This window comes from Dermacentor albipictus, chromosome 3, assembly GCF_038994185.2.
Source record: "Dermacentor albipictus isolate Rhodes 1998 colony chromosome 3, USDA_Dalb.pri_finalv2, whole genome shotgun sequence".
NCBI lineage: Eukaryota > Metazoa > Arthropoda > Arachnida > Ixodida > Ixodidae > Dermacentor > Dermacentor albipictus.
The window spans coordinates 11,230,433-11,248,826 of NC_091823.1; the positions used below are offsets into that span (position 1 = coordinate 11,230,433).

The 18,394-nt window shown below is 47.6% G+C and overlaps 2 protein-coding genes across 6 annotated transcripts in view; one reads left to right on the forward strand and one right to left on the reverse strand.

Annotated features, from left to right (window-relative positions):
* The window catches only part of LOC135919535 (uncharacterized), a 28,500-nt gene extending 16,781 nt beyond the window's left edge, over positions 1-11,719 (reverse strand). For 2 of the 5 annotated variants that reach the window (XM_070535078.1, XM_065453427.2), the window contains exons 1-4: positions 11,053-11,719; positions 10,224-10,307; positions 8,124-8,171; positions 6,462-6,503 (exon numbers count right to left, since the gene is read on the reverse strand). In XM_070535078.1, coding sequence (XP_070391179.1) covers positions 6,462-6,503; positions 8,124-8,171; positions 10,224-10,307; positions 11,053-11,198 — 320 coding nt within the window. In that variant the 5' untranslated portion in view covers positions 11,199-11,719. The remainder of the gene's footprint in view (positions 1-6,461; positions 6,504-8,123; positions 8,172-10,223; positions 10,308-11,052) is intronic. The other 3 variants (XM_070535080.1, XM_065453428.2, XM_070535079.1) reach the window with 2 other exon arrangements.
* The window catches only part of LOC135919519 (cytochrome P450 2A12-like), an 89,672-nt gene that overhangs the window by 2,673 nt on the left and 68,605 nt on the right, over positions 1-18,394 (forward strand). The window lies entirely within an intron of this gene.

Here is an 18,394-nt window from a genome sequence, read left to right on the forward strand (position 1 = left end):
CGTTGCGCTGCTGAGCACGAGGTCGCGGCTTCAGTTCGCCGTGGCAGCATTTCGATGGAGGCGAAATGCAAGAACGTTCGTGGGCACTTAGATTTGGATGCCTTTTGAAGGACTTCAGGTGGTCATCAATATTAATCCGGAGTTCCCCGTTACGGCGTGCCTCATAATGACATTATGGTTTAGGCATGCAACACTATAGAGCTTAATTAATTTTGACTCTGCATAGAACTCTTCACAGCGTGGCGGTGTGCGCTTTTATAACAGGGACAGAGTGAGGCACAGAAACAAACGGGAGCGCTTCTAACTTTTTCGTTTATTTCTGTGCGTTACTCTGTCCCTGCCTTAAAAACGCATTCCGCCACAGTATACAGTTCCAATTTGACCAAAAAACAATGCTCTCTCCACACCGTTCTTCTGCCCACAATAATCAAGCATCGCATTGGTCCTCACGGGTGTGCCTTTCGGCACAGCTTGTGAATGGCGTAGTGCGTAGAATATAAGCAAACGACACAGTTGTCCACGCATTGCGAAAAATGAAAATAGAGACAGCTCTACACATCGCATTTAATAGACCATTTAATTATAAGCGCTTCTCTATAGCTTCGCTGTGCCAACATGCGCGTTGGTTCTGCATAATTTCGCTTTCTTTTTTGCATTTAGGGACATACCGCAGAGCGAGGCAACAAATAATAGGTGGTCTGTCCCGACACATGCCTGACGTCGAATGTAGTGCTGCGCAGCCGCGGTGGCTAAGGAAAAGTGCACAACGGCGGGCTCTCAGATGACCAGCTGTATTCTTCATTGCAGCGACTCAGCGCCGTTTTGCTGCCGAGAACGACGCCGATGGTTTGATTTTCGGCCGCGTGGCCGCTTTGCGATGGGGCCTCGAATTCGAAAGCACGCTTGTCCTGTGCTACGAGTGCACGTCTCTCTACGTACAGGATCACCATTTTCAAGTTTTATGGAACTTTAGATATCGCCTGTGGCACACAGCATACTTCTTGTTCTTGAGGTGGATTTTTCGAAGAGGCGCACCGGACTAGCACAAGGAATCGTAACACATAACTAACGAATTAACAAAAATGTACTAATTATATTCTTCATTAACTTATCTATGGTACATATTGCAAGTTACGAATTGTAGCCGGTGAACTTGCAATACGTAACCACAAGACGTTTCCATGATGACACCAGTTTCGAGATACTATTTCCCAATGTGTGGAACAGAATACACGGGCGTTCCAGTTACTTTTGTTCTTCAATGAATAGAAGAGTGTTTTCTTAAAGAAGTAAGCGGTAGAAGCGCCTTTCTTGTGGCAAGTTTGATGGCGAATATCTCTAAACTGGCATCATTCTGGAAATTCATTCCAAGAGGATTCGCCTTGCAAGCTCACCGGCTACAATAAATTTGAATATGTGCTCTAAAGTGATTAATTCAGATAAAACCCTTGCTTGGGCTAGTTGGTTCATGCTTGGATGAGTAAGTAATTCAAAAGATAATTCAAAAGAGTAATTAAAAAAAGTAATTCAAACGAGTAATTCAAAGGATAATTCGTAATTTTGTTAATTAGCTGAATATACTTTTCGATTTCTTCTGCAAGTAATGTCGTCCTCTCTGAATAACACAGTTCGAGGACTAAAATTATGTTATCCATAAGACTTAAAAATGATCACCCTGTATAGAAAAGATGTCGTGGGAAGTGCAGTAGAACGAGAAGTTGGGCGAGTTGAGGCGCATTTATTTTCTTCTAGATTTTAGCCGCGCAATCCTTTCTTTTGTGCCCTCGTCGATTGTGCGTGCTGAAATCTAAACGAAAACGAAAATCTCATATGATCAAGTGAGAACACATATGAAACACGTTTGCTTACGAGATTGTAAGATATATTGTCATATCGTATTTTTTATAGCGATCATGATCACCATCATAGTCATGCTTCTTCCCACTGCTGGACAAAGACATCTCCAAAAGATCTCCAATTACCCCTGTTTTACACCAGCTGATTACCGTGCTATGCACTTCCTAATTTCCTAATTTAATCGCACCACCTAGTCCTCTGCCATCCTCGACTGCGCCACTATTAACATTGAGCTCAGTTTGCATCTTTATTGGATATATACGTTAGACAAGCTTATGGTGGTCACAACCAAGCCAAAGCCTTCTAGTACGGTAACTCTCGTAGCGCCTAATTGGCTGATGTCAGCTGTGTAGCTTCCACTTAAATTTGACTTTCTTGTTGAATGTAGTATAATTGGTGTTGTACCAACTACGTGACCTCGAAACAGCGCTTGAAGTTTCTTTGGATTTTCTCCCAAAGTTAGAAAAAAACACGAGATCTTCGCTGCTGCCACGTGACTATCACGGCGGTTGCACGCCTGTCAGCGAGATCTATACGACGCAGCTTGCGCATAAGATACACATTAGATACATAATACGACTATGTCGTGAGGGTCATAATGACCTCATGCTTCATGGTTGCCCCGCTCACTGAGTTGTCGAGGACCTGAGGCCAAAATCACAAAGCTTCTCTGTCGCAAGCGCTCTTTGCCCTTGGCCGGTCACTTTCGCTAATAATAGTGTCGCAATGCAGAACAGGACGTGCAGAGAGGAGACGATGACGAAGAAGCGTTGTTGTTGCTGGGACACTTCCACCGCCACGTGTCAGCTGGTGCCTTCAGCATTCGCCTTGCATTAACAACACTCGTGCTTGTCTCCGCCTCGCAACAATTAATGTATATTGTCCAGTGTCCGGACTGGCTGGAATCTCCTCTTACAAGCAACTCTATTGTAAGATTGAAACGAAGGCGCCAAATAAAACACCGGATGAAGAAAGGAGACACGAGACAACCACGTAGGCGCCTACGTGGTTGTATCGTGCCCCCTTTCTTCGTCGGTTGTTTTATTTGGCGCCTTCGTTGTAATCATGCATAACCAACTCGCCCACCAGCACGTGCTATTGTAAGAGCTTTCTGTAAGAGCCCTGATGTGTCTGACGAATTTGAAAGGGTAACAGTCGTAGTACACCGCGGGTGTCCTCCACGTTTCCATTCCCTAAAGTAAGCAATTAATTAAGAACAACATTCTAATGATCATGAGAAAAGTTAAGTGAATAGGAAGAAACAGGACGGTGAAAGGTTTAAGACTCAGGTGGCAGAGTGGCTCTAGGCTACATTTGACACGCTGATGAAAACCAGTACAACATTTGAAGGAGCCCGGGAAACATTTTAAACGAAGCTTTGCTGGAAGACACGCGTGCGAAAAAAAGATAGTGCTAGAGAAATGGTATCGCAATACGGTAGCTATGGATGGAAAGGCTCAAGTGCCTGAAGTCTCGCTAAGGACCCTTATCGGCCTTTTTACAGGACGCACTTGCGAAAGACCAGTGGGCAACGTCCAACGGAAGGCATCGGCCGAAAACAGTGTTCGAAAGGCGAACGAGAGAGTGAGCTGACAAATACGCAATAAATAAATTGTCAAAAAGTGTAGGAGCGCGTTGTCCTTGCCTCACCTCACGAGCACATGGACAAGCCCCTTGAAAGGGCTGCAACGTGAAAGCCTCGAGTGTTGAGTCTCGGGAGAAGTGTCGCAGCCTCGCGCTGCAACGTTTCAAAGAAGAGATCGCTGTGGAAGGTGGAAGCGGGAACGGGGGGGGGGGAAGCTGCAGGTAGGGCGGGGCTGCTCGAAAGAGGGCATCATCGCTTGCCGAGTGTCCCGGTAAAGAAGATTTGTCTTCCCATGGGCGTTTCGAAACTCCGTACGGCGGCTGAAAGCACGTCTCCGCCAGCCACGCCGGCGCGGCTTTTCTCTCACATGATGTTGAGATCGACTTTTCCCTTGTGTGCCTGAGATGGTATGTTAACCATCTTGTTGGTTGAGCTCTGGCTTTGTGCACGGTGCACGCGTGCTCTCAAAAATACAAATAGTATAAGCGCTGAGGGAGACGATGGGATTGGATGATACGAAGAGAGGAACGTCGAGAAACATCGAAGAAAGAGGACGGGGATACTGGAAGAAACATAACAACGGGCTGCAGAAAGCTTGTTCGAGATTTCATTGAAAGACAATCGATTCTTTCCCTTCTGGAACTTCGCCGCCAAACAGGATTTGTTCAGGGCAAACGGAACAAAGCACAGTTCGTGTCGGCATAACAAGGGTCGCCCACAGAGACGTGCACGTGCGTTGGAGACGCGTGTCCTGCGCGCATATCTATGTTATACGTACTCACGCGGCGATGTTCTCGCGCAAACATTTTAAGGGTATTTTAGAGTTCTGGCATGTTGTGCGCACTTTTGCTCCGGAATGGCATTACCTTTTCCAACATCGAAGATTAGCTTATACGGAAGCGGTGCCCTTTGTAAGCCCAGAGTGACACGGTGATGTTTACTAGCGCGAAAAGCTTGTTGTGCGAGATTCTTAATAGTAACATGCACTTTGTAACATGTACGCGTCACACATATGTAACACGTACTCGTTATTGTCATCTGTTCGGTCGTCCTTTGCCATCTTCTGCATGGTGCCCGCAGCTCAAAAGAAAAAAAAAATGAAGTTACTTGTTAACGCTTGTTAAACGTCGATATTAGCATCGTGATTCAGAAACTGACCCTCAAAGTTAGGTACCAAGGAAACAGGAAACATATGCGGTCCTCACGCATAGTGGGAATCGGTGTAAGCGAATCTTTCTACGCTGTTTGCTTTCATTGAGGATATTTATTGTTCTGCTTGTCGCTTCCGCTAGTGGTGCTCACCACGCTCCTCGTCTTCCGTGGCCGCCACGCGTTGTTATTGCGGTTCTCGCTTCTGGTTGTAGTGCTCCCGACGCTCGTCGCCTTTCATGGCGACCACGCGTCGTTGCCTCGCCTCACGTCTTCGAGCCAGCGTACCTTCGCGGTCTGCACCATGTTTCGCTGCGTAGCGAATACGCTCCTGTTACGCGCGACGCTTCTTTCTGGCCTGGGTGTCCTCGAAGCTGAGTGCACGCATTGGAGCCATTTTGCTGGCGCTTGTTTACGTGCACCTGCTGCATACGTGGCCAGCATCCTGTTGAGACGCCAGCTCCAAACGCTCTCTTCAGGTTATGGACGATTGTAATGTTTACACTATTACAGCCCAGAACGCGACCTCCACAGCCCAGCACCTGCATTGTTGTTGCATAGGAAAGCAAGCACAGCACGCGCAATACTCGCAAACTGAACGCGGCCGCGGAGGTGAGCGTCATCTAGGGGTGCTGAAAGAAACCCAGGGGAACATGCGAGCAAGACCATAACAGGTTGGGAGAGGAGGCAAAGAAAGCTTCATTTTGAAAAAGATGTATTTCATATTGTCAGGTAGACGGACAAAAAAGTCAGGCTTAGGCTTGTCTGGTCGCTCAGGTCCGGTGATGGCGCGTGGTTCAGTTGCTCTAATACTTCGTCTTCCATGCCCAGCTTGACATCCTTAGTTCTAAGGCGCCATGATCATCATTAGTTTGAGTTGATAGAGAGCTGAGGTCTTACGTTTGGTTTCGTGCGATTGCATAGCTCACGAGTTCCACGGGAATAGAACAGATCGCAGATATTTCTTAAGCGCACCAAATGTTGCAAGTTTTTGTGAGTCGCGCTAGCTGTTCAATGTTGATCACTGAATAATTTAGTAAGTGTAACAGATGAGGAACGCAAAAAATCAAAGCTTTGTTCTTTCTTTCGTTGAGTCTTCCGTATTTTATTTGCGTCAGCTCGCGCAATTCATGAATGTCTCAACAACCTATATTTTTATAGGTTTAAGCTTGCAGTAAGACGTCAACAGGCTCGTGCTGGAGGAGCACATACATGTTGGTGATGACTTAGAAATAACACGGTTGAATACAAGAAAGAAAAACAACACTTACAGCAACCGATTACAGTTTGGAAAAGGGCTCAACAGAAACTAAAAAGGTTAGCTCATGTATCACAATATGCGAACCTCCGTCAAACAGTCTCTAAACCACACAACGGGGAACCACGGACATCACAGTATGCAAACTTTCAGAACACAGCGAAAAGAACATGACTTTTTTGAGAACTACCTGTGGTAAGGTACAACTAATCGCAATAAACTCGTCGACGCTGAACTAATTTATAATTTCGCCTGACAGCCTATTCCCCAATTTCATATCTTACGCGGAAAAGGAAGAGGTTTGCAAGTATTGCATTTTGAAAGGAATGATTTGTTTCTCATAATGCATCGAATGCAATGATGCTGTCAAAATAAATAAATAAATAAATAAATAAATAAATAAATAAATAAATAAATAAATAAATAAATAAATAAATAAATAAGCAGGCGGTAAATGCAAAAAGCTTTTCGTTCGTAACGTTTTTTTAGCCATTGTACGACCGCATTCGCTCATTATATGTCCAGAGACAGGACTGGCTGGAATTAGATTTAACGAGCAATTATAGTCTAAGATACTTCTGTGAATACGAATCCATGAAGGCGAACACTTACGTTGATGTCTTGGCTCCTTGAATCTCGATTTCTTCGGAATATCTGTTAAAAGAAAACTGGGGTGGGGGGGCATTCCGACATCTCAGGCTGCTGCAGTTGTTGCAAGCACAAGTGCGGTCCAATATGCGGCGCTTCGTCGCATGCGACGTTAGGAACTTTGCATCGCGGAGAGGCTATAGGTGGCAACGCCGTTCTATTCAACCAGCAAATGACGTCTATTCATGCCTTGACAGATTCTGTAATCAAATGAGGCCCTATATGTACATGATGACACCTACATGGCAGTCATGTACTGGCCAAAGAAGGAAGCTGATTCACGTTTAAGGTTGGTTTATTTATTTGTTCATAGAGGTAAATGGTTCCCGGCGAAGGCTCTGGTACACTGTCCATGGTGACAACAAATACATAGAATTCTAATTTTTTCACATATAGAACTGAAGAACTGCCAAAAATAAGAAAAATTAAAATTAAAGACAACAGCTCATATCTTTGAAAGGCACTTCGTTAAGAGCAGTTCACGTGAGAAGTTCACATGTAAAGCCTAATGAACATCGTGCCTCTATCCATTAGGCTTTATGCATGTACTTGTTTTTAAGCCTGCTGCTTTATATGTAAATTCCATAGCGTATTACACGTCCGCCTTTCTCAATGTTCTGCTCCCTCGTTATGTTTCGAGGCATCCAGCGGACAACCATCTATTCCTGATGCAGTGACAAACACGGACGGACGCAAAATACGTGGTCGAAGAATGTTTCTCGCGCTCGCTCTGCATCGCCGTTGACCGGGCCACTTTCGTGTCGCTTGATTATTGTGATAAATCACGCCTCCACCTGAATGTGTGCTTGCACTGGTATGGCTTGAACAGGTAAGATGAATGAAGGGAATTTCCAAGAGCCGTGACAAAAGAACGGGCCGTGACGTGACAGCGCGTAACAAAAGGACGTGACAGCGCGTATTCTTTCTGCTGTCAGTGCATGCGTTATATTTGACTGAGATGTTCACGGAAATATGCCTTAAAGGCTGCAATCAATTAAATTAAATATGGGTTTTTACGTGCCAAAACCACGATCGGATTATGGGGCGCGCCGTAGTGGGGGACTCCGAAATAATTTCGACCGCCTGGGGTTCTTTAACGAGCACCTAAATCTAAGTACCACGGGTGTTTTCGCATTTCGGCCCCATGGAAACGTGGCTGCCGAAAGGCTGGAATCGCTCTTGATGGTATATGCCACGCAGCTCAGTTGATACGCATGGGAACAGTGAGATTTGACGCACGCAGGAACACATATTTAGCATGCCCAAAAAGTGCTAGGACATACCTTCAGAGGAAGCAATGACATTTGACGCACACAGGAACACATATTTAACATGCCCAAAAAGTACTAGGACATACCTTCAGAAGAAGACAAAAGGAAGACTTCGAGTCTAGCGAATGTACACGTGTCCACACAGGCGCACTGTAGTGCTTTTTTGCTTAAGCGGCCGTGAATAGAAATCGTGGTGTACACGCGGTTGCTAAAGCTACAAGCAAAAATTAAAATACAAATAAAAATAAATACAGAAGAACGAAGTAAGAAAGAAAAGGGACGCTTGAAGAAAGAGGACAGGGTCATGCTAATAAAAAAAGTTGATAGGTTTGACAGATGTCTTACGCCGACTTACTCGTACGGGTCTGGTGCATTGGAGGACTCTTCAGGGCATATTGGCGACCTGTACCGGCGTGAAAACACATATGCGTATTTTACTGGAATGTGCCTCCAAAATCATTTAAAACATTGGTATTTCTGGTTTGTGTTAGTGCTACGATGCACTTTATTCCTACAAGGTTTGATATATATGGGCCCAGTATGGTTCTGAAACGATGATCTGTTGTAGACCCCTAAAGCTACAATGTACAACTTACTCTATGTTTGTTTTTCACAAAACGAGCCTGAGTATTCGACACACTTCTTTGGTCACGCATCGCCCGGCACGTGCCACGCTCTCCCTATACGTCCTTTTCACGGTGATCCCGTGGTCGCCGCCATGTTTGACCATGTTGTGACGCGTCCATTGCTTGCCTCAGCTGCCCCCGTTGCCTCGGCGTTTACAATGGATAAACATGACGCCCCGATGCGGCTCAGCAAAGCTCTGTTTAGGTGGATATCATGGACGGTGACTGGGTGAACGACACAAAGCTTTGGCCACAGCTTCAGAGGACATGTAAGCCTTTTCTTTTAGCTGATTACGGGTTTGTCAAAACGGCACCAGCAGCGTGTACGGGGCTTTTACTAAAAGCGGCGCTAGAAATGTCCAAACTTTCCGCTTATGAATTAAATCAGGATCAGTGTGTTTTGCTCTTCGTTCTTTATATGGCAAACACTTCTAAGCGAGGGCTTGACATGCTTCCGACTCAGTAAAGTTGCTCTGCGCAATCACTATCTGATGGTCTATATTCTGTATAATCGCCCGCAGGTGCACCCAGTTCCGATAGATTTGATCTTGCTGCGCACAAGACTTGAAGCGTAGATTATGTGTACTTTGTAATAGGTTGTAGCAAAGACGTATTATTGTTAGTAACTCGCTTGCATTGTGAACCATAACAAAACTTTCAGCTGCGAACGTTTGTGTGTTGTCGATGTAGTCGCCGTCATCCATGCTTCGGCGCATTGATTCAAATGTGGACTTATCACCCACGTATCTCTTGTGATACGCGGGTGACAGAGCGGGCGTAAGTTCGCGTGTCAGTTGGAGCGGATGTGCGTAGATAATGTGGCAGAAAATAGCCTCACGAGGAAGCGGCGTTACTTCCTTTGTCCCTGTATAACGAGAGGTACTCATCGTTGCCGAGTTTCAGGGTTGAAGTCCGTTCTTTGAAGGTTAACGATACAACGCTGGTGGATGAGTGATATTTTTATCCACGAGAAAAGGCCTGTATCGCGAAGAGCGACTGGCAACACAGGCAGTCCTTATGTAGCAGCTGCCCGTGGACTTGGTCACACAGATTCATTTAATTTATTAATATGTCAGTCACTATTTTTCCTGCCAATTACTGCACGCGTCTCCCATCTAACGCTCAACATTTTGCGGCATGAATGGAGCATAGTGCGTTAGCGATCACCCAGTTGCATTTCCGACCGCTAAGTTTAATATATACAAACGCTCATGTGGACACATACTCGCGCACATGCTCATTCGGACACAAAGTGGTGCGAAGAACAACTTTGTGTCCAAGAGTGGACCAAACTCTCAGCAAGATATGAAGTAAGGATAGTAAATTTAACAGAACATGTATGAAATTTATAGCTATAAACACTACATCCAGAACTATATTGTCACGTGGTAGGGATGGTGAAGAAAGCAGCAAAACTGTGAATGGCGAAACTAGTGTTCTATTGGGCAAACCTGTGCCCTCAAAAATAGGCTACGCTCAAACCAGAACGATAGCGGCGAACACAGTCGGCGATCGTCGAAAATCTGCTCAGCGGGTCAAGCGCGTCGGCTTTTATACATTGGTCATCGAATGTTCCAGATTAATCGCTGGTGCCCACGTGTCTTCCAGAAAGTTCTACTCCATTCGCGTCGCACGATAAAATCAGATTACCTAAGGTTCGGTGACAACAGACAGCGGATGGATCCATCGATAACTTTCGAGAAACTTTCGATACATGCAGGCGCGTCTTGCGCTGCGCGATAACATTTGTTAGGCGGTGAAACGCGGTCACCCGATAAACAAGTACACGTGTCAATATAATATACATGGGACAAAGTCCGAATACTCACTGGAAGATGTCGTACTGCGTCCTTTTGTGGCATACTTTGATTCGTGTGTTTTGTGGCAGACCTTCCTTGATGTAACTCTGCTCGCTGTGGCATGGGTGAAGAAAAAAAAAAATGTTTCGGTTAGAAGTAGGCGCTTATACGAAAGAGGAAGAAATAAACAATGTCAGCACTGCAATAGAGACAAAAAACCGCCACCAAGAAAGAAGGAAGGAAGGAAGGAAGGAGGGGGGGGAGGCCTTGTAAAATGTACTTTACGTAAAAAACACGAGGAAAACAAACAAAATAAAGTGGCCATACGCTTAGTACTAGCAGTACAGGAATACGTGTTATTCCAAGGCTTTGTATGCAATTTGTTACAAAAAAATGTTCGTGCTGTTGCGGTTACCTTATTCATAAGTGGCGTCATCACCCATGAACAACACATCACTACGTGGAAGTCTCGTTTACAGCACTACGTACGATGCTTTAAGGAAAGTTTAAGGAATTGCGAAGGAATTTGTTTGTCACTATTTAATTGCCTGCTACGCGTGAACGCCTGAAAGAGCGCCTGCGATTCAGCTCTTAAGGAGCATTATTTATTTGCGATTTGCTGATTAAGGTAGAGCCGGGAAATCAGCAAATGACGCGCGGGTGTGGATGCCGAACCAGCAACCGGCATCGTGAAGGAAAAACCGGCCAAGTGGGCAACTTGCTCGTCCAGAGGCACAACGGCGCGCTCAGCAGAAGACGCTAGCGTTGGACCGCTACATGCACAGTCGAGCTTTTGGTGACCTTGAGCGGGGGCATTGAAATGAGGCCATGACTCCGGAGTGCGGATGTCTTTACTCACTTGGGTTCGTTCAGACTGAGTGAGTCGGAGACGGAGCAGTTGGAGCGGCTAACTGTCATGGAGCGGCTCCTCCCGGCTTTCCGGCGGCTCCGCCGGGGCACATTCTGTTTCTTCATGTTATGTGCAGACTGGGCGGTCGAGGCCATGTTCTTGTTCTTGTTCACCTACGATGGTGCTTACCCGCTACAGAGGATTTTCACCAAACTACATATCAGAGTATTAAGGTACGAGTGAGGATAGTTACTGGAGAGGCATGAAAAAAAATGCAGACAGGTGCTAAGAGGACCTAATCAAATTATAATTAACCCTCTTGTCGAGAACTAGATATCTTTCTTCATCCTTTTCACCTCATTGCATGACTAAAATGGCTGCGTCTGTTCCCTTTTAAATTGATGTGGCGTTTCTTGCATATTGATATTAGTTGCGATCAATTCAGCGGAAATATAAAATTGTTTTGCAATTTCTAGAGGGAGGAAGAAGAAGTGCAGCGCCCATAGCTTGTGTTTTCATCGGCTCCGTCTTCTCGAAATGTTTTCGCCGCGATTTTCTGTGCACACCAGCCCTAATTTTGTACCATTCGAACTGTGAGACCCCCAGGACTCTGTAGATACCAAGTTATCAGGTGGGACATTTATTTTTCCGGGACCGCGACCACTTTTGTGTTACGATCACGCCGTCGCCGCGCTAAGGCTAAGCGCGTGCGCCAGGTGCTCGGCCTACATAGGCTACCTGGCACGTTGCCGCGCGTGTCCGTGCGAGCTCTGCTACGACGCACAAGCCCCTGGCCAAATCTGCGAAGCATGGAAGTCCAAGTATGTGGCAAAGATATTTCCCCAGAAGAGTTAACCACCGAGATGGGCTGGTGTACCGCCCGTTCCCGTCGGTGTACCGCCCGTCGCCCAGACGAGCAGCGGTGCCGAAAACTATCCCAAGAACAACAACCTAGGACGCAAGACTCTCGCTCTCGCTATAGACCCAGGCAGCAAGTTAGAACTCAGGTTCTGAAGGCCGGGCGCATGCTCCCACTACCAGCGAATGAGATCAAGATCATCGTCAGACCCAAAGGAGCACTCAATATTTCCAAGGTCGGCAGCCCTACAGTGACTGCAGCTATTCTTCAAGCAGCGCAACTTAGCTCAGAAGACAGTCAACACGACACAATATGCTCGAACAACCAGCAAAACATCATGGTGATCAGCACGCCCAGCCCGCAAAATGCGGACCGGTACGCAAGAATCAAGTCCATCCAAGTCAACGGGGTAACCCACGAGGTCAGCGCGTACGAAGCCGCCCCAGATAATACCACCAAAGGGGTCATCAGAGGCATCCCTCTCACCGATGACGCCAGACAAGTCGATGCTAACATCATAAATGATCGCAATCCTCTAGCCCTGGCCGCAAAGCGAATCGGTTCCACCACGACTATCGTCATTGCCTTCGACGGACCTGACGTACCATACATGGTTCGGTATGGCGCAACACTAATCCCATGCTCCCTGTACCGCAAGCAGATCGATATCTGTTACCACTGCGGCCGTCTCGGGCATCGCATGGACGTTTGCCCGTTCCCTAATAACAAGATCTGCCGGGGCTGCGGAGCTCGCAACCCAGATCAAGATCATCAGTGTACACCCAAGTGTATGTTGTGTGGTGGACCCCACCCCACAGCGGACAAATCTTGTACTGCCAGATACAAAACGCCGTATGTTATACGAAGACGCCTCGGAGAACGCCGAGTAGCACAGCATTCAGCCCTTCAATCAGAAGATTTCCCGTCCATGGAGACCAAGCACCGGTCCCGGTCCCGCTCCCTCTCCAGACCGAGGTCGGATCGAGGTCGGTCCAGATCAAGATCCACGTCGACTCCAGGAGCCAGACATACCTCAGAAAAGGTGAGCTTCGCAGAGGCCCTGACGGGCGTCTCGCGAGAGGGTCACGTAAAATCCCCCCCACTGCCTAAACCCAACACAGACAACACAGACATCGAACACCTTAAGAAAGAAAACGCAGTTATGCGTGATTTAATCCAAAAGCTTACCCAGGAGGTTCACAGCCTCAAACAACCCAAAACCCAACCTACACCTAACACCCCAGAACCCGCTAACAACAGCCAAACTGAAGAACTCTCAAGACCAGCCCCCAAAAAGCGTGCCCTCCAAGAAGGAGCTCAGGGCCAAGTACGCTCCGAGGTCAAGGATATGCTCGTAACACTCCAAAGCACGGTGGAAGCTTTACAGAATTCTCTAATCGCCCTTATGCACAGAGTCACCGCCATGGAAGCTAATATTCAAACCCTTTTCACACAAACCGCTTCCACCGCTCAAACCGTAGCCATGGACACCACAGGAGCCGTCGCCGCCACCCTGCCACCTGTGGCATCCCCTATCCTTCATCATGGCCCACACTAAAACTGACACAACATTGTGGCAGTGGAACTGCCGAGGCTACCTCCATAAACAGCCCGTTCTCCGTCAACACCTCCGTACTACTTCATGTCAACCCGACGTAATCTTGCTCCAGGAAACGCACAATACTCCGGTCAGCCTTCCAGGATATCACTCTTTCACTGCGAACAACGCTCCACACGGAGTCTCCACACTCGTTCGAAAAAGAATTACGGCAATCGAACACAATCTCAACGATCGGCGCACCGAACACCTCTTCATTGAGCTCATCCCACACAGAAAACGAAAGGAAGGAATATTTATCCTCAACATCTACAATACTCCATCTCAACGCCATAGCCGATTTCTAACCCTCTTCAAAAAGGCCCTTAATATCGCAGGCAGCAGCCCCCTTATCATCGGAGGTGACTTCAATCTCCCGCACACAGGATGGGGTTACAGACACAGCTCTGCTGCAGGTCGTAACTTATGGCAAGACTCCCATGATCTCGGGCTTACACTCATTACTGACCCAGCCTTCCCCACTCGCCTCGGCACTTCTACTGAACGAGACACGACGCCAGACCTCACGTTCACCAAAAACGCAGACAACGCCCATTGGCGCAACACCCAACACGACCTCGGGAGTGATCACTGCATCATCGAAATTACTCTCCCACACCTAACAGCCGTTATGGGAAGAACGAGGGACTTTACTTGGACGGACTGGGATGCGTTCCGTAAACGCCGTGTAACAGCAGCGACGGACACTCCCATTACCGACATAGAATCATGGTCATGCAATCTACTGTCTGATACTAAATCGGCCACCCGCATTATCACAACAGACGCCCCGACTGAGCGCATGGACAGTAGACTCGCCCACCTTATCGAGGCCAAATCATCCATCCTCTCTAGATGGAAGGGACAACGGCTCAATAGAAGACTCAGACGGAAGGTCGCACTTCTCAACAAGGAAATTGAAGCACACTGCCGAGTTCTAAGTCGACAGCAATGGACAGAGCTATGTCACTCTCTAGACGGGCAACTCCACCAACCCCGCTCGTGGAAAATCCTCAGACATTTGACTGATAGCACCACCACCCGCTCATATCAACAAGATCGCCTCGCCAAGCTTTTATTCACAGAGAGCAAGACGCATGACCAGGACCACGTTAAGAATAGCTTATGTCAAAAGTACATCCCATCTGAGCCCACTCAACCTCACGGCCCATACACAGGGACCTCCAACCCTGCCCTTGATGAAGATTTCAGCTTGGCAGAGATTCATGCTGCCCTACATAAGCTGAACAGCCGTTCGGCGCCAGGCCCAGATGGTGTTACGAATAAAACACTAAGAAATCTGGATGACCCCTCGGTGCAACAACTCACCGAATACATCAACACCTGCTGGCGCCAGGGATCCATTCCCCCGACATGGAAAACAGCCAAAGTAATTCTCATCCCCAAACCCGGTAAGCCATCTAGTCTCGCCAATCTCCGGCCCATATCACTAACTTCATGTGTAGGCAAGGTCATGGAGCACGCACTCCTAACCCGTGTAAACACTCACCTCGAAGACACATGTGCTTATCCCCACTCGATAATTGGCTTTCGACAGCATCTTTCCACCCAAGACGCTATGCTCCAACTTCAGCATCAGATCCTAGATGGCAAATCCCGTCACACGAAGGCGATCTTGGGCCTCGACCTCGAGCGCGCCTTCGATAATATAAGGCACTCCACCATCCTTCAGCGCATCTCCTTGCTCAACCTTGGAGAACGCACTTACAACTACGTAAGTGACTTTCTATCCAATCGGAAGGCCTTCCTGTCGGTCGGAGACATTCGATCGGAGGAACTCTCCCTCGGCAGCACGGGCACACCACAAGGCTCTGTCATTTCCCCAATACTGTTTAATCTGGTTATGATTGGATTAGCCCAAGAACTACAAAAACTCGACGGCATTGAACACACCATATACGCCGATGACATTACAATCTGGGCTGCAAAGGGCAGTGACGGCCAAATCGAAACTGCCCTACAAGACGCCATTGACGTCGTAGAAAATTATCTTGAAGGCACGGGACTCCGCTGTTCCCCTGAAAAGTCGGAGCTTCTCCTATACCGCCCCACACTCCGTGGACGCCCCCCGCGGGGCTCCACAACTAAACGCCAATACGAGGAAATAGAGCTCAACCTGAGCGATGGCAGACCTATACCCGTGGTCCCTTGCATCCGCGTTCTTGGTATGACCATAGAAGCCAACGGAGCTAACTCTACGGCTATCTCAAAGATCCTTCGACAGACCGCCAATACATCCAGACTGCTGAAACGAGTGACCAACCGGCGAGGGGGTATGAAGGAAGACAGCCTCATCCGCCTTGTCCAATCTTTTATCGTCTGTCAGATTACTTATGTTGCGCCCTTTCTCAACTGGTACAAAGCTGAGAAGTCTAAACTGGACATCATCATTAGAGGAGCCTATAAGCAGGCCTTAGGACTACCCAACCACACCAGCACGGAACTTCTACTACAATTAGGTATCCACAACACGCTAGACGAGTTAATCGAGGCCAAACGTCGATCTCAACTAGAGAGGCTTACTCTCACGGAAACGGGTCGCAGCATTCTAAACAAGCTTAATATAACCTACCACCGTCAACATGGAGATAAACACCCAATACCACGCGACATTCAGCAATGGATACACGCCGACCCTATTCCGAGAAACATGCACCCAGACTACAACAAAGAACGCAGGAAGGCACGAGCTACTTCCCTCATCAAAGCTTACGCCAACACCGCGGGCGTCACCTTCGTCGACGCAGCTGAGTACCAAGATGGACGGCGCTTTGCGGCGGTTACCACAGCGGGCGGCTTGCTCCGACATGCTGCCAGCATCATTACCAAAAATGCCGAGACGGCCGAGGAAGTGGCCATCGCCCTGGCCACTCTTGACCCAGCCTGTCACACCATAGTGAGCGATTCTCGCGCAGCAGTCAACAACTACATCAAAGGTCGCATTTCTCATCAATCACTCCGCATCTTACGACAAGCCCCGCATTCGTCTGAAAATCAGATCACCCTCGTCTGGATCCCAGCACACGCCGGCGTTGTCCACCCGCACCTCACCAACCTCAACGAGGTTACACACTCCGTAGCACGAGGACTAGTCAACCGTGCCGGAGACGGTGCAGGTGCACCCGCAGGACGCGACCGCCTTACAAGATACAACGACCTTGTAAAGTCATTTTACCTCGCAAGAAGAATCTTCCCCACCCCTCACTGCAAGTTAAACAGGGCACAGGCAACCACCCTTCGCCTGTTACAGACGAATACATACCCCTCCCTCACACGCTATCACACTATATATCCCGACATCTACCCGAGCCAGACGTGCAAGGTCTGTAAAACTGAATCGGCAACACTCCCCCACATGCTATGGGAGTGCAAACACCAATACCAAGACCTTAATCCCGTGACCCTCTCGTCGAGATGGCACGCCGCCCTGCGCAGCTCCCACCTCGACGACCAACTCTGGGCGACCCAGCAGGCCTACGAAGCGGCGAAGAGGCAAGACCTCGACGTCCCATCGTGGGAGGCCTAGGCCCAGCCGACAAAACTGCTGGTGCTTATTAAAGTTCACTCTCTCTCTCTCTCTGCAATTTCTACGGCGTGGCCATTGCCAATCACCTCCTCGTGGGTACGAGCCATGTAAACAACAACAACAACAACAACAACAACAACAACAACAACAACAACAACAACAACAACAACAACAACAACAACAACAACAACAACAACAACAACAACAACAACAACAACAACAACAACAACAACAACAACAACAACAACAACAACAACGACGACGACGACGACGACGACGACGACGACGACGACGACGACGACGACGACTGTACCTTTTGCAACAGCGAGTTGCGTACGAATGCTAGTAATATGACTATCGAGGTAGCACAGCCATGTTTTCCCCTTCAAAAATGGTGCTTACCTACTACGGGCGATTGCCCATTAAGGTTGTGTTTGGCTACGAAGGTTAGGGAGGTGCAAAAAAAAAGGAAAAGTGAGAATTGTATAAAAATGTATTAAAACATAGCGATTCTAATTCCTACACTGACAGCTTGTTTTCATTCCCAAGCAATGACGCCTGTACGTTACAGGAGACCGGCCAAGAACTTGCAGGCTGTAAGTGGCAAGGATAATTAAAAGGAAATAAAAAAAATAGATGAATTCCACACATATGTGGGCAATCGATGTTCAGCGAATCTTTCTTTGATGTTTCCTGAAACATATTCACTTCACTTCTACCTCATCACATCTATGTAGCTCGGTGCTTCTCCTTCTATGCATGCTGCGATCCCATTGTTGGCTTACTCGACTTCTTTCGCCACACTTATGAATTTCCACTGTGGGCACCTACAACAATCTGTTACCGACGTTATTTTCACTTCTATGCAGCTCAGTGCTCCTCGCACAATGCATGCTCTGGTCCCACTTTTGTTGGTTGGTTGCTTTTCCTCCACGAATGGCTCATGCCCACTATAAAGGATTGGTCAGGAATCGGGTCAGTGGGGAAAATAATTCGAACCTAAAAAGAAACCCTAATGAGAAATTTTGAAAAGATGAAAGAATGAAGTCTGATAAAGATATAAGAATTCAGCAAGGAGATCATCCCGATTCAATTATAAACCCCACAATAGCTGCACCAACATCCCTACGATAAAGTCATAGAGCGTAGGCTCCGAAACATTGGATGTCATTTTTTCTTATCTTTACTTCTTGCTCGTCCCTAAGTTGGTTTTCATGCCCGCATCTTCATTTCTCTGTAGCCGACGTCCTTAATTTGTGTTGGTGACTTCTTCACGTTTTTCTTTATGTTCTGCTTCTACATCTGGCATGCACCTATTCCGGGGGGGGGGGGGGGGGCATGGCGGCGG